This window comes from Panicum virgatum, chromosome 3N (genome assembly GCF_016808335.1).
Source record: "Panicum virgatum strain AP13 chromosome 3N, P.virgatum_v5, whole genome shotgun sequence".
In the NCBI taxonomy this organism is placed as follows: Eukaryota; Viridiplantae; Streptophyta; class Magnoliopsida; order Poales; family Poaceae; genus Panicum; species Panicum virgatum.
Window position 1 is genome coordinate 873,302 of NC_053147.1, and position 18,918 is coordinate 892,219.

Genomic DNA, 18,918 nt, shown 5'->3' on the forward strand with positions numbered 1-18,918 from the left:
CGACCCCGACTTCCTCCGCCGCTTCCGCGCCCGCCACTGGAAGCCCCTCGGTGTCTTCGTTACTAGCTCCCTATCTGGAGACGAAGATACCTCCTTCAGCTTCATCTCGGATCCGCCGGACTCCATCCCGCCCGAGCGCTTCTCCGTGTCCGCGTGCTGCCAAGGCGGCGCCGGCGGCAATGACTGCATCTGGGAATTCCAAGGCTGCCGCCACTGGCTCGTGCTTCTCTTCAACACGTATCGCTACGGCTGCTGCCTCCGCCAGGTCCTGGTGTAGTGGTGTGGAACCCCGTCGCAGGCGAGCACCACCTCCTAGGCACTCCGCATGTCTCGGATCCTAACTGGGACGGGTACGCTTTCAGTTCGAGAGGGGCGGTAATCTGTGCCTCCGGCGACAAGGGCCCCTTCAAGGTGGCTTTGGCGTGGAGCGACCGCCACGATGCACATGCCTGCGTTTACTCATCAGAGACTGGTGTATGGGGTGCTGTTGTCTCCGCAGCGCTCCAGTCTGATTCTTGGTCTGTTGTTAGCCTTAGTAATGTCCTGGTTGGGAATTCGCTTTACTGGATTATACTTGGCAGTCAGCTCCGCATCCTTGAATTTGATTTGGGTAGCCAGAACATAGCTGTGATAAAGGTTCCCCTGCCCTCAGATGTCTATGCAAACCATCACGGCCTCTACTTGAGTACGCTAGCAAAGGATGGTGGGCTTAGTTTAATCATCATGTCAGACAACCTCACAGCTCAAATGTGGGAGAGGACGGCCGACTCTGATGGTGTTGCTCCATGGGTGCTAGGACGAACAATGGAACTGGACAAGCTTCTTTCGCTCACATCAGGGCGGTTTCCAAAGTACAGAACAATACTTAGGCTTTATGGGGATGATAATATCATATTTGTGTCGACATATAGAGGTGTCTTCATGGTTCATCTCAAATTAATGCAGTTTGAGAAGATTTTTTATACCAGTCCTTTTAGCTATTATGGGACCATCCATCCATTCAAGTGGCTATATGCTTGAGGTAATATCATACATTTACATTGCAAGTATGCCAAAAGCATATATTTTTTTCCTATATAATTGGTTTGTTGAATACTGCAAGACCTTCAAAATTCAAGTCATATATGTACTTGGCTGTTTGATGAACTCTTGCATTTAAAATGTTTTGTTATTTGGATGCTATTTCTCGGAATTACATGGCTTAATGTTAGTTTCTTGTGTACTGCCAAATATGTAACTTGCCCTGTATCGTACTAATGTTTGCGTCGCCATAGTGTAAATATTTTAATCCAGATGCATAATAGTTGGAAATTGGCAAGGCTTGAACCCACTGAAATGACTAATTAGTAACTTGTTTGTCACATTTTATAGCTTAAAGTTCTTTGCACTTCTCTCTATGAATCTTGGTATGAGTTTAAGATCATCAGTTGTGACTTGTGACTTGTCTAACTTGTTCTGTTCTTTGTGAAATAACGGTTCTTTGCCACTTATTGAAGAACCTTGCTTAATTGCTTTTAGTGACAAGTTCATCGCACCAGAAAATTAATGAACCTAACTTTTAATCTTTATCAGGATAACTTCATTAAGATTCATAATTCACTGGTCACATTTACAGTTTGTTTGGTGCATTTTAGTTTTGTCCACCATTATGGTGTAATAAAATAAGGTCACCATAAATAATTATGCTTGAGATATCTTTGTTTTGTGCTAAGGTGATTTAATGACATGCTGCTTTAAATCAACGGTTTTTTTTTCTTTTCAAGGTCTTATTTGCTAACCATTTTAGTATTCATCACATATTTGCTCGTTTTGGATTGCCATTTTATGAGAGCTGTAAACAAACTGGAACAAGTGTCATGTGAGGGATGTAACCAGTTACAGTTTATTTGTTCCCCATCTCTTAAAAGCCCTTTATATCTTACAGGATTACCTCATAGCAGCCATTAATTCTTTATCCGACTCATTCAGCCGAATTTCTTTTCTGTATTCAATAAAACTGGGATAGACGGCGAGTAGCGTCCAGATCTGAGGCGGGGTAGGTGATAGACAGGATGCAGTGGAATAGGTGATTCAGGAATAGGTCCAGATTACAATTTTGTGCACAGCTCCCTATTCAATTCCTTCTACTTATACATACTTACACATCCACACATGCTACTGGTTTTGGCCCATCTACACTATTTGACCTGATCTGAAGTCTGAGCCGAGGTGATTAGTGGTTAATTCTGGGAGTACAGTAATATGGCCAGGTTGACTTGTTGATTGTTCATACCTTTAGAGGTTACTCAGTTTAGTTAAAAAGAGCTGTGCAACACTGCGAAGCATACTTTTGTTAAACCAACTTCACATTTGAGTTTGAGAAAGTGAAAAGTGTGATAGCTTTGACTGAAAGGAAAAATTAGCTATAGACAATCTATAGGTGTCTCCAACATTTGAGATAATGTCATAATACAGTACTGGATAGTTGCCTGGTAATCCTCATAATAATTATTATTATGTTCTTTTGGCATTTCCCCTTGAAACAGTTAGCAAAGATGTTGACAGTATCTCTGTTCTTTTATGTGCAGGTACTGGCTTGATAAAGTGCAGCTTGGGGTCCTGATATCAACTTATAACTATGGTATTTTGCAGCTACCAAGTAAATTTAGCATTGTAATGGCCCTTTTGTCTGGCTTTTGCTGCCACTTGTATCTGGAGATGATGCGGGCATAAGTGAACTACAACGATCCCAGCAGAACACGTGTCACGGTTGATGCATGGGAGCTTTCAAAGATCTGATTGATGACTTGAAACCTAAGAGAAATTCAGCTAAATTAAAGCATCAAAACTTTACTTGGAAAAATGATACAACACACGATGGATTTCTGATGGGTAACACAATATACATAGCAATGAAGAACCATAGCAGCGATCATGATTTACATGGCATGAAATGTTTGGAAGGAACACAATACGGTTTTCAACAACCATTTATTCAGCATGCAGATTCTTTTATGAGTTGCCTGGTATAATCCTCATAATAATTATTAGTAGAATAGGTGATAGCAGCGATCATGATTTACATCTGCATTATGCTTGCAACTCATAAGACGAAGGATAACATTAGGTACCAGAAAGCACACCACACCCCCACCTTTCTACAGTTTGTGCACGGTGCACCACACATCACCTAATCATCCTACATCTTTTTGAAACTCTTGCCCACTGCTGGCTCTTCGCGTCTTTATTCATCCAAAGCTAGATCGAATGAGGTGAACGAGTAAGGGCTCAGGAAGCTATGCATGGCTTCTGCTGCATTCGGTAGCCCTTTCATGACAGGAAGGATCTGCATCAAGTGTTATGTTAGACAACGAGCTTGCCGATACATGATGAGGATGCCAATATGCTATATTTAAATAAACGTGGCAAATTCATCTAAAAGCAATCATCCTCGTACTTTTTCTGGGTTGCTGAACGAATTCTCATCCAGCACATTGCCAGACGTCAGAATAGTGACTCTTGATCTCTTTGTATTGACACCAACCTGAAGTCCAGTTGCACGTATAGTAAGGTTTACAGCACCAGATCCAAAGTTTACAATCTGCAAAATACATTTGAAAACCAATGTATGTTATATGAAGTTTGTACCTATGGATGTCTGGATTCGGTTATTTTAAAAATTGTTACATATACCTAATGAATTGAAGCAATCACAAAGGCTACAAGGAATACAAAAAACTGTTGGTTTACCTTTACCCTCAAGAAGCTCTTTTCATTGTCCTGCCACGTAATGGCGGATGCTGCCAACAAGTCAGAGTACCTGGATGTGATTGTAACCGGATGAATCAGAGCACCACTTGATTCACGGAAAAATGTCTGCATCCAGTAACTAGGGGTTCCGTATTGTTGCCAGGAGTTGAAGACTATCGCATCTGGGCTCCAGCTGATAAAAAGGTTCAGACACAATTAGTGCAATTGTCATGAACAAGAATGCTAGTGCTGGCAAAAGCATAAAAATCCATTAATACTAACGTTCTGTCCTTTTCATTTACGAACATAGGAGCGTAGCTGGCCATCTGAATGTAATCACTGCAAATACACACGATAGAGAGTGCCATGAGCCGTCTCAATATTCCACAAGTACAAAAGAAAATTATGTGTTATCTAATGACAACACCTATTTTTTTCTACTCCTGTAAGGAATGCAGCTTCGGCAAGTGAAGCAAGGAGGCTTCCATTATGGCCATCTCTGACAGCATATTCGCTGATAAAAACCTGGAAAGAGGACATGTATTACAAAAAATAAACTGCATGATAGAACTGGCAATAAGCACATACCTTAGGCCCACTACGTGATGTCTTGTCGAATTGGTTCTTCGCAATAAACAATTTAGCAGCAGTGTCAGTATAGTTCTACAAAAGTAATGTTTATATTCTCAGTCCCTATCATAATGAGGAAATGACAACATGAAACTGCGCCGCTGCCAATCTGACAAACAATGATACGAAGGGACAAATAATGCACATCTTACATGATACTCATAAAAATCCGCAGGAGTGTCGAGTGCCTTAGATGAGCCATCACAGTTTGAAATTATTTGTATGTCTGGATATACCTTCCTTATAGCAGAGTAAAATGCCATGTAGTTTCCTATCCAGTGGATTTAATTACACTTGTCCACAAAAAGAACCATGAAACGAAGTACAAACTGTACAAGACCTGAGGAGGTCAAGGAAAAGGTGCAGACAAGCATTACTAAGGTCTAGCCCTGCATTTGCACAGGGTATGATGCTTAAAAAAAATAAATGTTCAATTATCCCTTCCAAGACAAACGACTATATAACATCAACAACTTGTAGGGTCTTTATAATTTGTACATGTTATCAATGCAAGTTTACCTCGGTATGATCCGTATCCACAATTCTCATTTCCAATTGCCACGTACTTCAGCGGAAATGGGTCAGGATGACCCATTGCGACTCTAACAGAGCCCCATGTCGATTCTGCATTCCCCCTTGCAAACTCAAGACTATCCATTGCATCCTATAGATGGAATAATAAGTGAAATAGTGCATTTGTACATTTCTGAACAAAAGATCTAGATGTACAAAAGGTACCTTAACAAAAGGTAAAATCATACTGCTGTTAACTGCATCGTTGTGGCTGATACCTACAATTCAACAAAACACTACCATTTTAATGGGCACGGTATTGATGATTAAAGATATAATAGAGGGGGGGGGGGATTTTTGTAAATCATAAATAGTGTCTACCAGCATTGAAGACCCAAATTGGAAGAGCGTCCAAGTCTTCTGCGAGCTTTGTGAACAATTCACAATAAACATATGAGTATATGACAAATCATGCAGAAATCAAAGGATGCAAAATCAGATTGCACCAACAAACATTTACCTGGAGAAACTCATAATAGCCAAGGCCATCATCTGTCCAGTAATTCCAAACATCTCCATAGTGCCCAGGCCTCTCTTCCCATGGACCAGTGGTTTCCTTCCATCTGAAAGCATTGCTCAACCAGTTGCCTTCAACAAAGCAACCACCTACGACAAAGCACATATATATGGTGTAACTTAATCTGTGTACTGTTGCAGGATAAATTTAGAACGTTGGTTGAGAATGATTCAGGCAACCATAAGCAAAGGAATATTATATTAACTCTATGAATTTTTAACATGCATTCTTGATTAACTGACCATAAGTTTTGAAAGTTTTACTCAGGATTTTTAATAATATGGATATGTTATGATTATAATGTATCAAACAAAATTATAATGTACCAATATTAAATAATGTGTTCCTTTGAAATGTGTTGAAATATGATACTATAGACTATAGTAGCAAGAAATGTGTTCTCGAAATAGTTTTTTGTCTGTGAATAGGAATAGGAAATGTCGTGTCATGTGCAGCTCCTATGATGGGCTGTATCATAAGAAAAAATTGTTTGTCGAGTGCACTGTCCGCCATGATTTCTCCATTGGGTTAGCTAGCTTGATACATACTAGAACACTCAGAACAAGAAAAAAATTGCTTAGTGTTTCTGCTATTGATGATTCAGTGAGTCAGTGGCTATACCAAAGCATGCAGAGAAATGCAAAGTTAAAGTTGTGACAGAAAATTAACATTGAATAAAATAGGCTGAATTTGGTCAGAAAACATATTCAGTACCAGGAAAACGTAGGAATCGTGGTTTCAAATCCAGAAGCATATATGTGAGATCCTTTCGGAAACCGTGGCCCTGTACATGCAGAAATAAATGCAATTAACAACTCATTCAACATCGTAGAAATAATGACCTGGCCATTTTTTTTCCAAAAGTTTTAGAAAAATGAATAGAGCTTATCTGATTTGATCTAATGGGTTATCAAAGTGAGTCTTGGACAAGCATTTTAGCCATGACTGATTATTGATTGTGACTGAACAATTCTGATGGCATGACACACATATAATGAAAGGGTGCCCATTGAATATGTGCCCGCTATTCCTTTTTAGTGAGATACTGAGATATGCCTGCTAATTAAGAAACAGAGCAAGCTGGTGTCTTTCTTACAATTCATGGTAATATAATTTCTTCTTGGATCCTTATGAATCATGAGCTATGCTATAATACTTTTTTGCTTGCAAATAGTCAAAAAGGATAAAAATGCAATGCACCTTGTATGTATCTGAAGGCATGAGTGACACTTGGTCAAGCCATAATACTCCTCTTTTGGAAGTTGTTAGTTCAAGTCTTGCAGTTCTGCATGTTCCTTGAGCCAACAGTTGCAGTTCTACCTTTGTCCAGTTAGACAAATTGATATGTCTGCAAATAGGCAATATGCAATTATATCAGCTAGCAAAGAGAAGAACAAAATTAAATCAAAGCAACCTCCATATCAGGGAAAAGATATATACCGTGTCGAAGCTGATGCAAGGTTTTTCAATGCGCCAGAAGGTCTTGAACATGTGAGTGAAACAATCAACTCCATAGAGTCAGGAGATCTGGCATACATGACTAGATTATAGGTTTTGCCTTCTTCTATGTTCTGGAAAAATAAAATGGTCAGGATCTTCATAGAACCAGAAGGGAAAAATGGAAATGCTTTGGAGAAAAATTATAGCAATGGTTCAAAATAAAGTGAGGTGCATCCATTAGATAGGCTCATGGAAAGCTGACATCATCAACAAAAGGAACTACATGAATAGAAACTAAACAGTGATCTTGCTATGTAGTATACTTTCGCATGAAGAGAAAAAAAAACATATTTTCACTGTGTGGCATCATAGTGTGTGAGCTATTGATTTAAAAATACTCTGGATTACATTTATATGTTCATGCTATATCAGTTGAGTTGTGCATTAGGATGAATTCATACCATGCCCCAGAATCCTGGGTTGTAAATGCCAACTCCACCAGGTGGACAATTGTCACAGAGAACTTCCATTCTCAGAGCAACAATATTTTTTGTGAAACAGGAGGCCCTATCAGCCGTCAAATGAAGGGAGGATTCATCTCCAATGATGCTCCATGGTTCTATGGTTGGCGTGTTGTTAATGACGGCCTCAAAACCTGCAACAGTTAATTGAGGTGAAACTTCAATTAGGCATGACACGACATTCAGTGTATTTAGTTACCTAAAAAACCTCAGCTATTTAAGTAGAAGAACTGAGTTAACCAAAAAGCAGCAATAACACCACGGAGAAAATTTCTTTTTAGAGTTGTCCTTTTCATAAGACACTGTGGTTGCTCAAAAAAATCTGGTTGTTTAATTCGATGAAAAGGAGAAATTTTCTCTTTTATTTAAATTATGAACCCACTTGGCATATCTGAGCCCCTGTTACAAGGGACATTTTTGGGATATCCTGCCAAAGTTTAACGTCTTGAAAAAAATGTTACTAGGTGTTCCACTAAAATGTGAACGGGAGTACAGGATAACCCGAGTTTAAAATATTTTCATTCACCAGATTTTGGACCTACTTATCTACTACCTAAATTGAAAGAACCAAATCAGCAACTTGATCAACCGCATTGAGTCACTTATAAGAGCATTTCAAATTTTCAAACGCATTCGTCACAGCTAAGAGCAGGAAAAACAGGGAAGAGTAACACAAGTACCTCTGTTGCTAACCAACTCTGCCCATAACCCACCAGCTCCCGCGTGGTTAATCTCCTGCAATATTCATAGTTATCGTGAAGAAATCCTCTGCTTGTTTCTACTAGGTAATGTGACTGAATAAGCTGACAGGCGTTATGACTTTGCAAGGGTAGAAAGGAATTGGCGCAGCAAATAAAGATTAAAAAGTTGCATAAATTTAGGTATTAACCCAAGAATTTAAGGCGGAAAGTACAACAATGGATACGTACAAATTAAAACACCAATCAAGGGGAGGAAAGAACAGGAAGGCAAATCTTGGCGTTGTGAACTTGTGATGGCGAGAGCTGCAGGCAAACCTCCACCTCCAGGCAAATCATCAGGGGCCTCTGCTGCACATTTCTGGCAGCAGCATGGCGTTGTCGCCAAACTGGATCATCAGTCAGTCCACCCAACTGTCCCAACCCCCGTACCCGCAGTGAGGAGGCGACTGAGGAAGATCCTCAGCGAGGGGAGGGGAAAAGAAACACAGTGGCTTGGGGTTTGCTTGTGCCCAGGCAACAGCAGGAGAGAGTATCCCATGAAATGGGCCTCTCTGCCCTTCAGAAAAAGAAGAAATGGGCTTCTCTCGTCGTCAGGCAGCCTGGCCTGGTAATCCACCCAACGAGCTGGACCCTTTGTGTTTTTTATTTTTTTATTTTTTGAGCATGGACCCTTTTGTGGCTGTGAACAACAGGGGTGATTACAAACAGGGTCGTCGTCTTCTTGTGGGATCGTTGGATTGAAAGGAAGGAAGGAAGGAAGGAAGGAGGAGAATGAAGAAGAGGATGATGTTTTTTTTTTAAATGAAACAGAAGAGGATGATGTTATGAAGAGTCACCTCGAAGAAGATCCCAAAGAGTGTCTGAGGGATCTGTCGCGACTTGCTGGAGTCCACGAACAGAGATGCTTCCTGCTCGTCCAGCCCTCCTGCTCCTTTGCAGCTCATCGTCGTCGTCACCAAGAACACGGCAACAAGGGAGCAGCAAATGGTGGCCCAGGCCTGCTGCTTGGATCCCATGCTCACTTCTTGCACGCTGCTACCTGGCTGCAAACAAATTAAACCACACATGCATCAAGCCAGGAACGTGACTGACAGAAGGGATCAGCTAGCGATGAACACAATGCATGTACGCAGATGATCAGAGCAATATAGCCAATGCAACCGAAGATCGGAGGAGATCTTGACTTGACTTGAGTAGGCAGAACCATGCATAGAATTGAGACGGGTCGAGCACTCACCGGCAGGCCAGCGACAATGCAATGCGCTCGAATCGGAGTAGGGTGATTCTTGTGCGCGGTGTGCTTGTGTGCTCGACGAGCGAGGAACGAAGCGCTCTGCTTCTTTTAAGCACCAGTCAGGCAGTGGTCAAGTTTGTTGGAATGAGGAGGAGGAGGCACATGACCAGCCAGCCCAAATATAATCGAACGATGCCAGCTTCAGCTGGAAACAAAAAACATGATGCAGTGTCAGCTCACTATCCTGTTCAGTTACTACTGTTGGATACATAGTAGAGGAGCCTTTTATTTAGAAAAGGCAATTGGTTTTGTATATATATAACTCTTTACATAGAAATAGACCTACCTGCTGATCGAGTTGGTCTTCGATGGGAACGAAGTTGCTGGTGCTTCATTTTCAGAGGTTCTGTTGCCTTCCAAAAGAGAGAAACAATCAGAGATTCAGAGGTTGCTGATGGACAAGGCTCGCTGCACAGAGAATGAAATTCTATTCTCGAGACGGGTCGATTGGGACATGCTTGCATGCACAACATACAAAGAGAGAGAGGTGGCCATGGGGCATGGGCCAACAGAATGCCACTCTATTCTCAGCTACATGGTAGCAAGCCATGGCGTGCCAAGGTTGCAAACAAGCCTTTTTTGCTTTTGACTATATTTGATTTGCATTATATCGGGACGTGCATTATTGCTGCCCGTCTTGGATGATGCATCGCTTTCTTCCAGGATTTGGCAGCTCGTTGCTAGTACTAGCTCAACCGTTCTGGGTGCTAGAATCATATCGGCATCTAGCAACAGTGTTCCGTAGGAAAGGACGGTCAAATACTCCATTCCAAAAGTTCACATGAACTTCCTTTCCTAAGTTCTTTTATTCCTGCAATTTTCGTTCTTGGATCACTGCAGGAATGATACTCTATTCTGAAGCTCGTTGCAGTTCTATTTATCAGTGCCGTAGCCGCCTGGCAGCTTAAATTCACAAGTACGCGTACATCTTAACTCTGTTACACTTCATTCACCCCTGCTTGTTGCTGTTGGAGCGCAGACGGATACAAGTGCAACACGAAAATGTAACTAATAAAATCAACATAACGCAAATGTAGATACAGCTCAAATACATCTGGAGACGAAACCGCTAATAAATACACCCTTTTTCAAGCTACAATGTTACATATATGGGGTGCAATCATGCTTTGCATTTCACCTAGGCGCATAGAAATTGCACCTGCTTAACAAAAGCAAGGCTTTGCAATGCATCTATACAGGACATCAACAGTACATCAAAAATTGTCTTCCGACCTGTATGTGATATATTCGTTATTCCAGGTCGACAGCAGTAGTTGAAACATTCAGTCCTGAACCGATGAAATGCCACGCTAGACATCAAAAAGGAAAGGAACGTGAAATTATCAAAACAGTAGGCAACACAATATCAAGTCATCATATGTAACTGAAAGAACAAGGCTGCTAAAGAAACTTACATTGTGGAGTCAGTGGGAACGAAGTATCAGTGGATATGTACAGCACCAGCCACTGCTCCAGCACTGCATGTGCAGTGCAGTGGAACCATATGTGAGCAAAACAGGTTGGAAGCACAAGCCATATATGCAGGATTCACAGATATCTTACCACAGAAAGCAAGGGTCCTTGCTTAAATTTATTATGGAAAGCAAAAGCAAGTGGTTTCGCTCCTTCTCCAGGTCCTCTAATGAATCCACTGAATGTGCACAACAGAATATTGTCAAAGAATGGTTAAGGAATACATGGAAACACAAGTTAATGATTAACATGATGCAGTATAAAGAAAATTTGCTCTTACACTAGTGATACTGAGACAAGTGGAGATCTCCTCACGTCATATACAGCAACAAGACCACGATACATTTCATTTCCATCTTTGAACGACAATGCCAAACGCTCCCCTGAAGCATCCCATGCTAATTTTTCTATGCCTCGGCTAGATGAAGCGATTAAAGCATAAGTATGTGAATCAAAGGCAGTAATAATGGATGTACTTCCTAAATACATGGGAAATAATACTAGTCTAGGCTATAATAATGGATGAACTTCCTGAATACAAAGTAGACTAAATGAAAACGTGTGTAGTGCAGTGGCTTGCATGTGTCTGTTAGTTAACAAGTGCTTGTCGTCCCTTGTGATCCTACAAACCTATCCTATATACAATAAGACCGGCATCTGAACTAGATGAGTGAATTCACTGCATACATGGGAAATAAATTACCAATTAATAGCAAATGAGGCAGTTGAAATATCATAGCTTACATGAGGATGCAAGATGGTAAAATTATGTAGCATGAGGTGCACATAAGATCAAGATCTTTTTCTAATATCTATGTTCGTACCTGACAATCAGGGAGGAAATTTCTGGAAGCTCAACTGGTAGGAGATGAGCATCTGAAGGAAAGAAACACAGGAGACAGGACAAATTACCAGGATTCATCACACAAATAGTGCAGTAGCATAGTTTAAGCAAAACAGAAAAATTTGCAGGGATATCTTTATATACCTAAAGATGGTGGCTTAGATGAGAAGTGAATTGAGCCAAGTGTAGTAGAGTTAGAAAAGGATACCAATGCAACACGACCTTCTGGGTCCCAATTCGCTCCCTGTCAGGAACCAAAGTAGAAATAAGCAAACATGTAAACAGCTGTGGAACAGATTCCATCCAATGTGTAAGGGTACACTGGACACATCATGTGTTGCTACCAAGTGGATTTGCCATAAAGCAGGATTATGGGTTGCTATAGTTTAGATATCAATCAAATCAAACTAAGCTTTATGCAATATTTACAATATTCAAATAACCAAACTAGAGTTAAATGCGGGTCAAGCATCTATGTTTGTTTCCAAAAGAATTTATCCACCAAATAAGTAAGTCTCATATCTTTTTTACTTTGAAAATCAAACTATTTTCAACTGTTGGGACTACAAATCATTCAGAAATTAATAAAAACTAAAATACAAGGTTGTCATAACTAATATTGAAATCCAATATGCAATGAGACAATAGGTATTTCTTCAGAAAAGAAAAAGATAACTAACAGATTCATGAATAAAGCTATGAAGGAAATGATCTGTTTCCGACAGATCTCATATAACCTTGAAAATAAGAAGAAATCTATAAAATGCACTAACTTGAGTATTGTGCTCCAATGTACAAAATGTAAAAAAAAAGCTAGTTAGGATTGAGTATGTTACGTACAGACACATATCCGTTTGATGAAGACCAAGGTTCTGAAGTCCATGTGTTTGTCTCCCAAAAGTGAAAAGTTCCATCACTAATATAATAATGAATTTTGTAAATCTTTGGAAATATTAGTAACTACAAATGTAAAAATGAAAATTGACCATACAATTTAGCAGCTAGAAGATAATCTCCACTAGTTGACCACCGCAGTAGTGATATATTACTTAATCCACGCCGTATAGGAGTACCCAACCCTGTAGCAAAAGAAAATGTCTCCAGATATAAGTACACATTTCTTTATCAAATGGGATTGGTCATCAGAATTTAGAAAAAGATAGCTATGCCTACCTTGAGACAGATCCCAAATCATGAAAGATGGACTATTACAGGAGGCAGATGCCAAGTATGTGGTGACTTGTCAAGGAAACAATATATTCACCTGTTGGTTCTTCCCACAAACAACTACTATTGTAAACTTTTCTGTATCCACAATGGATAGTAGATTTAAGGAATTTGGCAAAAATGTAATTTTATGCAGTTAGCCCACACTGACATTGAAGTTATTGTAGTCCTAAAACAAGAAATATGAAAACAAACGAGAGCTTTGCCAGATGCTTATGAAAATTTATATGAAGGATATCTTCCATCAGGCTTCCAACAAAGCACGGTAACTTGCTCAGCAGAAGAGTCACGAAGAACATCCACCAGTATCCACCGACCACCAGAACCTCTAGGGAAGGCACTAAAGGAATAAGGGGTGACCCCAGCTTTCATGAATGGAACATCGCCAGGATATGATGCTGACCAGAGGCATATTCCTCCCCTAAAAAGAAAATGATCACCTCAATCAAAAAGTAACATATGCCAGCAATTTTTAAGACATGACAAGAGTGAGGAGCCAGGTTGAAGAGCTATAGGATCAGGCAGTGGTAATACACACTTGCAGGCGACTGCAATCATCTTGCCACTATTTGGTCTCCACTCAACAGCTTTAACATTGATTTGCTGGTCACTTGTCAAAATGAACGGCTCTTTAGCATCTGTTAAAAGGGCCGGTCACTATTATGGGCTGCAACTAAATTGATGGATATAGTTCAGTTCATAAAATTAATAACATAACAAGGTAGGCATATCCCACCTGAATCCTCAAAGTCATGTACAATAACCTGGTTCTTCCCAGACACAAATGCTAGACAGTGCTTGTGCGGATTCCAACTTATTTTCTGGATGTCAAATTCTTGTAGCAGATTTGGCTGGTAAAACAGAATGACTGTTCATGAGCATGACTATAATGATTTTCTTCTAAAAAACACATGGAAGGACTTAGCTAATTCAGCAATCAGAAGGCAAATACAGGATGCTTTTCAGTTTTCACAAGGATAAAAACTTGAGGCTTTAATTTTGAGATAACTTGGTAATGACAAAAAAAATTAGAAAGTATGCTGGAGGAATCAGCAAATCCATGCATAGATACCAATGTTGTCAGATAAGTAGAAAATGGAACATTGACAAACGGAATGGTGTAAGTGTGCAAGTCTCTTTGGGTGAAAAGAAACTTGGGGCACATTGGAGTAAAGTATTTCAGATACAGTAATCCAACTCACATTTAATGGAGGGAAGATCATCCGTTTGAAGAATTCGGATATGGTGGAAGTCACACTAGCTGTGGGCTCGTTCTCAGTGGACTCGGGTTGCTCTGCAGCAGGGGGCTCGCGGATTGGGGGAAGAGTGTCTGGCTGGAAAGGGATAGGGCTGAAGACCATTCCCTGCAAATGCCAAATGCCAACCCCAAATTTAAGACAAGCAAATTCGCCTCGATGATAAAAGAAAAAAATAGAAGCAAAATCTTTTATCTGGTGCAAACTGACGAGGGCATCGCCGTATGCGTCCTTGGCGCGGTCGTCGGACAGTGCCTCCGCCACAACTGCGAGGTGAGGAAGGCAGGTCGGGATGAGCACCGATCGCTGATACCAACTGATTCAGAGGTCGTCAAGGGGGTAGGAATCGATTGGGCGAGATAGGTACCGAGGTCGCGGTTGATCTCGCAGACGGTGACGGCGCCGGGCGGAGGGAAGCTCGGCATCGTCGATCCGGATGTTCGCTCCCTCGCGCCTCGCTAGGGTTGGGGACTCGGGGTTCCCAATCCCAGCCCGGAACGGGGCTCGAGCTCGACACAGAAGACGAGGCAACGTCGGGGGTAAAGGTGGAGCGGCGGCGGCTGCGGAAGCAACCGGTGGGAGAGAGGGCGGCGATGGGTGGCTGGTCGGCGGCGAGGCGAGGAGGCTCTGCTGGCTGCTCTCTTGCTTAAACCCTGACCGAAACAGTAACGGACGGGCCGATGGCTGCTGGCTTCTGAATCCGACGGCCCAAGAGGCACGCAACGCTCGGATAGAGACGAGAGCCCCCCTGCATTGCTCAGAACCCAACGCCACCCGCCGCCCACTTCCCGCCTGCCGAATCGCCGATCACCTCCCGCACTGCTTCGTCCTGGCCCTTGCCAATTGCTACCTTGAATCTGAGGCCCGCTGGCACCCACCCTCTCGTCCTCCGTCTGGCCACCGAGGCTTGCCGCACCCTGGAGTGGGCTTCGTCCGTTGGTCTGATTAGCGGTCATGCACATGTTCTGTTCGATGAAACGCCTAGCAAGGTAAATTTCGAGTTGCTGTGCTGCTATACTGTCTTGTGTCATGCTCTTCCCCCACTTGCTGACTTGCATTTGTTAAATTTTATGCATACATCCTCTGCTGTGTGCTCCTGCCAATGACATGCTCTGGAAAACTGAACATGTGTTGAACTTTTGCAGGTTGTCATTGCCCTACAGATGCACTTGTGGACTTTGATGAAGCTCCGTGTATTCTAAGGATTGGAGTTCCAACGTACAGACAAATGGCATCGATCATATTCGGTCCAGGAAACCTGCACGCCCTCTCTGTGCGGCTGAGAATATTAGCTGGGAGTTGGACATTTCAGTATGGTCCCTTTATCTGTGGTGTGCAGCGGAGGTGGAAGAAGCCAGTAGATTCAGCAAGAACCCGTCTGGAGAGCAGAACAAGGGATCATAGGCTGGACAAGCTAATGGTTCAACTGAGAAACTTGAAGCTGGTCGTGGCTGCATGTGAGTTGATATCTCAGCAGAGGAACGGATATGCTTCTCTCCAACTTCTTTCAAAGTGGAGACATGAGGTCGGATTGAACATTGAGATTGGCGCTTTCCTCAAGAAATATCCCCACATTTTCCAGATTTACGTGCACCCTGTGAAGAGAAACCATTGCTGCAAGACCACACAAAAGATGACTGACTTGATTGCAGAGGAAGAGGCCATGATAAGGGAGAATGAGACCAACATAGTTCAGCGGCTGAAGAAACTTCTCATGCTCTCTACAAATGGAACTCTGAATATGCACGCATTATGGCTAGTAAGAAGGGAACTTGGGCTGCCTGATGATTACAGGTCTTCCATGCTACCGAAGTATCCACATGATTTATATCTTGAATCCCCTGATACTCTGTCACTTGTCTCTCGGGATGACGAATTAGCTGTGGCTAAGATTGAAGAATGGAGGAAGAAAGAGTACACTGAAAAATGGCTAGCTGAATCGGAGACAAGATACGCTTTTCCGATCAACTTCCCTACTGGATTTAAGATTGAGAAAGGCTTTAGGGAAAAACTGAAGAACTGGCAGAGGCTTCCCTACACCAAGCCTTATGAGAAGAATGATTTGCATCCGATCCACAATGTGGAGCGGATTGAGAAACATGTTGTTGGTATTCTTCATGAACTGTTAAGCCTTACGGTAGAAAAGATGATACCACTTGAGAGACTGTCGCACTTCAGACGAGTTTTTGCTATGGAAGTAAATTTGCGGGAGCTTCTTCTTAAGCACCCAGGAATTTTCTACATCTCGACCAAGGGAAGTGCACAGACAGTCATTCTGAGGGAGAGTTATAGTAAAGGCTGCCTGGTTGAGCCTAATCCTGTATACGACGTGCGAAGGAAAATGCTAGATCTGATTTTGTCTGGATGCCGTAATGTTGGTGTTGCTGTGGAATATGATCAGGCAAGCTGCCATGAGTTGCAGAAGAACATGTGCCAGGTGGATACTGCAAATAACGTACTTGAACTTGAAAATGACAGTGGCTCCTATACATCTAACTGACTGCAAATATAGAATCCCGTCTGGTTCAAGAAACACGAGAATCTCCAGATGCAGGCCTCATGCAACCACTTCCCTGTTAAAACTGATAGGATCGTCGTAGCATCAGAGCCTACTTGTAGTAGCAGCAGTAGTAGTACAACAAGTGAGCATTAGAAGAGCAGAGTTTCACTGATCTCTGAAGCTCTCTATAAGAATACTAATGGTACTGCTAGCAGTATTAGAGGAGCAGAGCTTTTGAACCACTACGATCACCGCCAATTCGCCAGCTCCGAGCATCACCAAGATGTCACGGGGCACCGGCGGCCTGACCATCCTCCAGCTCTGGCTCCGGCACCGGCGAGTCCTCCAGCTTCAGGCCTCCTCTCCCAGGCTCAGGGGTACGTAGTATCTGCGCTTCATGGAGAGGTTGGAACTTGGAACAATCACATCATCTAATCGTTTGATGATTTTTTGATTGGCTGACGTGTAGTGCGATTCATCGGCCTGAGGACGTGTACACTGGAGTTAACCCTCATCATCACCCTCGTGCTCCCTGATCTGATTCTTGCTGGGGTGAACGCGTCTTCAGCTGTGCTGCCTGAGCAGAGGACGCAGCCGGCGACGTTGGAGTTGGAGGTGGAGGTGCCCCTGCCGGCGGCACCACAGGCCCGGATCTTCCATCCTACAAATGCCACTTCGTTGGTGACGAAGCCGACACCCACCCTGCCACTTATTTTGCTCGTGTTCTTCCTCCTCGCGATTATCGCTTAAATTATGTACTTCCTGACATTTTATATGAACAAACAATAATCTTTTGTTCGATACAAACATATATATGAATGAATGGTAAATGGTAATGCTCTGTTTCTGCCTGCTGCCAAAGAAAAAAATGTAGGTTGATCGATCAACGGACAAACTTTATGTAGACATGCACATATCCACCAAGGTGATGAGGCTGATCATTGTGATTTTCACTGATGGGTGAACTCAACTATCCGGTTGGAACCTTTTCGATCTCATGGCCTCACCTAAGCCGGGGAATCTTATGGCCCCAGTTGATTTGACATTTTGACATGTGATCATGTTTCTAATATCAGTGCGTGATAAGAATGTACAGAAAAAATAAACAGTTATACTCTTATAAATTACGACAAAACAAATAATATACAAGTTATTCACAAATTAATATTGTCTAACCAAAATAAGCACAAGACAAGGATATTTGTGCAAAGCGTGGACAGGAAAAGCATATTCCCATCCCTAATAACTAGCTTGCAGGGACTAATGGTATACTAGGATGGATTGCGCGCTTTGCCGCGCCCATAGAGGACCGGAGGCTGCCTGGCTGATTTGGTCTTTTGTTTCGGAAGAAATAATTGCTGGAATATGCTTAGGGCAGTGTGCGTGCAATACAACTTCCAAGCACATACCAAGACTAAGGGAATTAGTATACACATAGATTCTTCTCAAGAAACAAAATACAAATAGTTTTGATACACAAAGAGTCATTGCCTGATCCTTTGATAATAAAAGAAGAGGGAGGCATAATGTTTGATAGTTACATTCAAATTTAGAAATTATATCTCAAGTTGTATCTAAAAGTCCATGCCATTGTATTTTAGGGTCTGTCTGCGTGCTGTTTAACTCCATGCGCAGGGCAAACACTATGGTAGGAATGATTATTGTCGTCTACAAAAATGAAAAGATTATTTCTAGTACTCATAAATCGACCGAAAGATTAATATCTATCGAAACAACACAATTCAATAAGGACAATATTTGGCACAAAGGACAAATGCTTTTTGCCATGGTAAAGAAACATTTTGTTTGTTAAGCATGCACCATATCAAAATTCTGAAATCAAAATTGAATCACATACTGAGTATTAACACATGGTGTTCATGTGATTAACCAAGTACTTAGCATTTACGCAAAAGGAAAATTGGGGGGCTTACCTAGAAAAACAAATAATGTAATAGTTTGGTATACAATATGCAGACAATCAGCCCGTGATAATTTGAAATGGAAATTTGAAGGATAATATATAAATTAAAAGGGAGCATCGTTAAGAAAGAAACAAAAATATAATGAAGGTAAACTTACTCAGTCAAATTTCTATGACTATCATCGTGGATATTAGTTCGCTAGTGTCCACTAGTCTTGGAAGAAAGCAAAACTATCTTTGTATTAGCTCGGCTATCTGTTACGATGATGCAACAAAGCATACCAAGGAA

At 41.8% G+C, this 18,918-nt stretch overlaps 3 protein-coding genes and 1 long non-coding RNA gene across 8 annotated transcripts; 2 read left to right on the forward strand and 2 right to left on the reverse strand.

Annotated features, from left to right (window-relative positions):
- Positions 1-807: 807 nt before the first annotated feature.
- LOC120663476 lies at positions 808-2,776 on the forward strand. The gene is made up of 2 exons (XR_005670519.1): positions 808-1,021; positions 2,568-2,776. It is a non-coding gene; the product is annotated as an uncharacterized LOC120663476 (long non-coding RNA).
- Positions 2,777-2,955: 179 nt separating this feature from the next.
- On the reverse strand, positions 2,956-8,629 carry LOC120663474 (alpha-L-arabinofuranosidase 1-like). Of its 3 annotated transcripts, none has more exons than XM_039942296.1 (17): positions 8,340-8,629; positions 8,091-8,145; positions 7,351-7,544; positions 6,890-7,020; positions 6,650-6,797; positions 6,164-6,233; positions 5,393-5,538; positions 5,254-5,299; positions 5,098-5,150; positions 4,879-5,023; positions 4,512-4,630; positions 4,318-4,392; positions 4,157-4,254; positions 4,012-4,068; positions 3,730-3,922; positions 3,437-3,523; positions 2,956-3,325 (listed from the first exon to the last, which is right to left on the reverse strand). In XM_039942296.1, the coding sequence occupies exons 3-17, from the start codon at positions 7,417-7,419 to the stop codon at positions 3,224-3,226; spliced, it is 1,539 nt and encodes a 512-aa protein (XP_039798230.1). In that variant the 5' UTR covers positions 7,420-7,544; positions 8,091-8,145; positions 8,340-8,629; the 3' UTR covers positions 2,956-3,223. The 3 variants fall into 3 exon arrangements, with proteins under 3 accessions (XP_039798230.1, XP_039798231.1, XP_039798229.1); XM_039942297.1 differs by having other exon boundaries at positions 2,956-3,306; positions 3,437-3,580; XM_039942295.1 differs by having other exon boundaries at positions 3,437-3,580; positions 8,340-8,628.
- A 1,705-nt stretch (positions 8,630-10,334) lies between these two features.
- LOC120663477 (aladin-like) lies at positions 10,335-14,815 on the reverse strand. Of its 3 annotated transcripts, XM_039942301.1 has the most exons (15): positions 14,573-14,815; positions 14,416-14,471; positions 14,152-14,313; positions 13,686-13,800; positions 13,488-13,587; positions 13,188-13,370; positions 12,896-12,954; positions 12,714-12,801; positions 12,563-12,638; positions 11,867-11,966; positions 11,703-11,754; positions 11,159-11,296; positions 10,969-11,056; positions 10,821-10,883; positions 10,335-10,715 (listed from the first exon to the last, which is right to left on the reverse strand). In XM_039942301.1, exons 1-14 carry the CDS (start codon positions 14,628-14,630, stop codon positions 10,830-10,832), a joined length of 1,329 nt encoding a protein of 442 aa, XP_039798235.1. In that variant the 5' UTR covers positions 14,631-14,815; the 3' UTR covers positions 10,335-10,715; positions 10,821-10,829. The 3 variants fall into 3 exon arrangements, with proteins under 3 accessions (XP_039798235.1, XP_039798234.1, XP_039798232.1); XM_039942300.1 differs by having other exon boundaries at positions 10,335-10,638; positions 14,152-14,471; XM_039942298.1 differs by having other exon boundaries at positions 14,152-14,471.
- Positions 14,816-14,948: 133 nt separating this feature from the next.
- On the forward strand, positions 14,949-17,552 carry LOC120663478 (protein ROOT PRIMORDIUM DEFECTIVE 1-like). The gene is made up of 3 exons (XM_039942302.1): positions 14,949-15,194; positions 15,351-17,082; positions 17,175-17,552. Exon 2 carries the CDS (start codon positions 15,434-15,436, stop codon positions 16,703-16,705), a length of 1,272 nt encoding a protein of 423 aa, XP_039798236.1. The 5' UTR covers positions 14,949-15,194; positions 15,351-15,433; the 3' UTR covers positions 16,706-17,082; positions 17,175-17,552.
- The last annotated feature ends 1,366 nt before the right edge of the window (positions 17,553-18,918 follow it).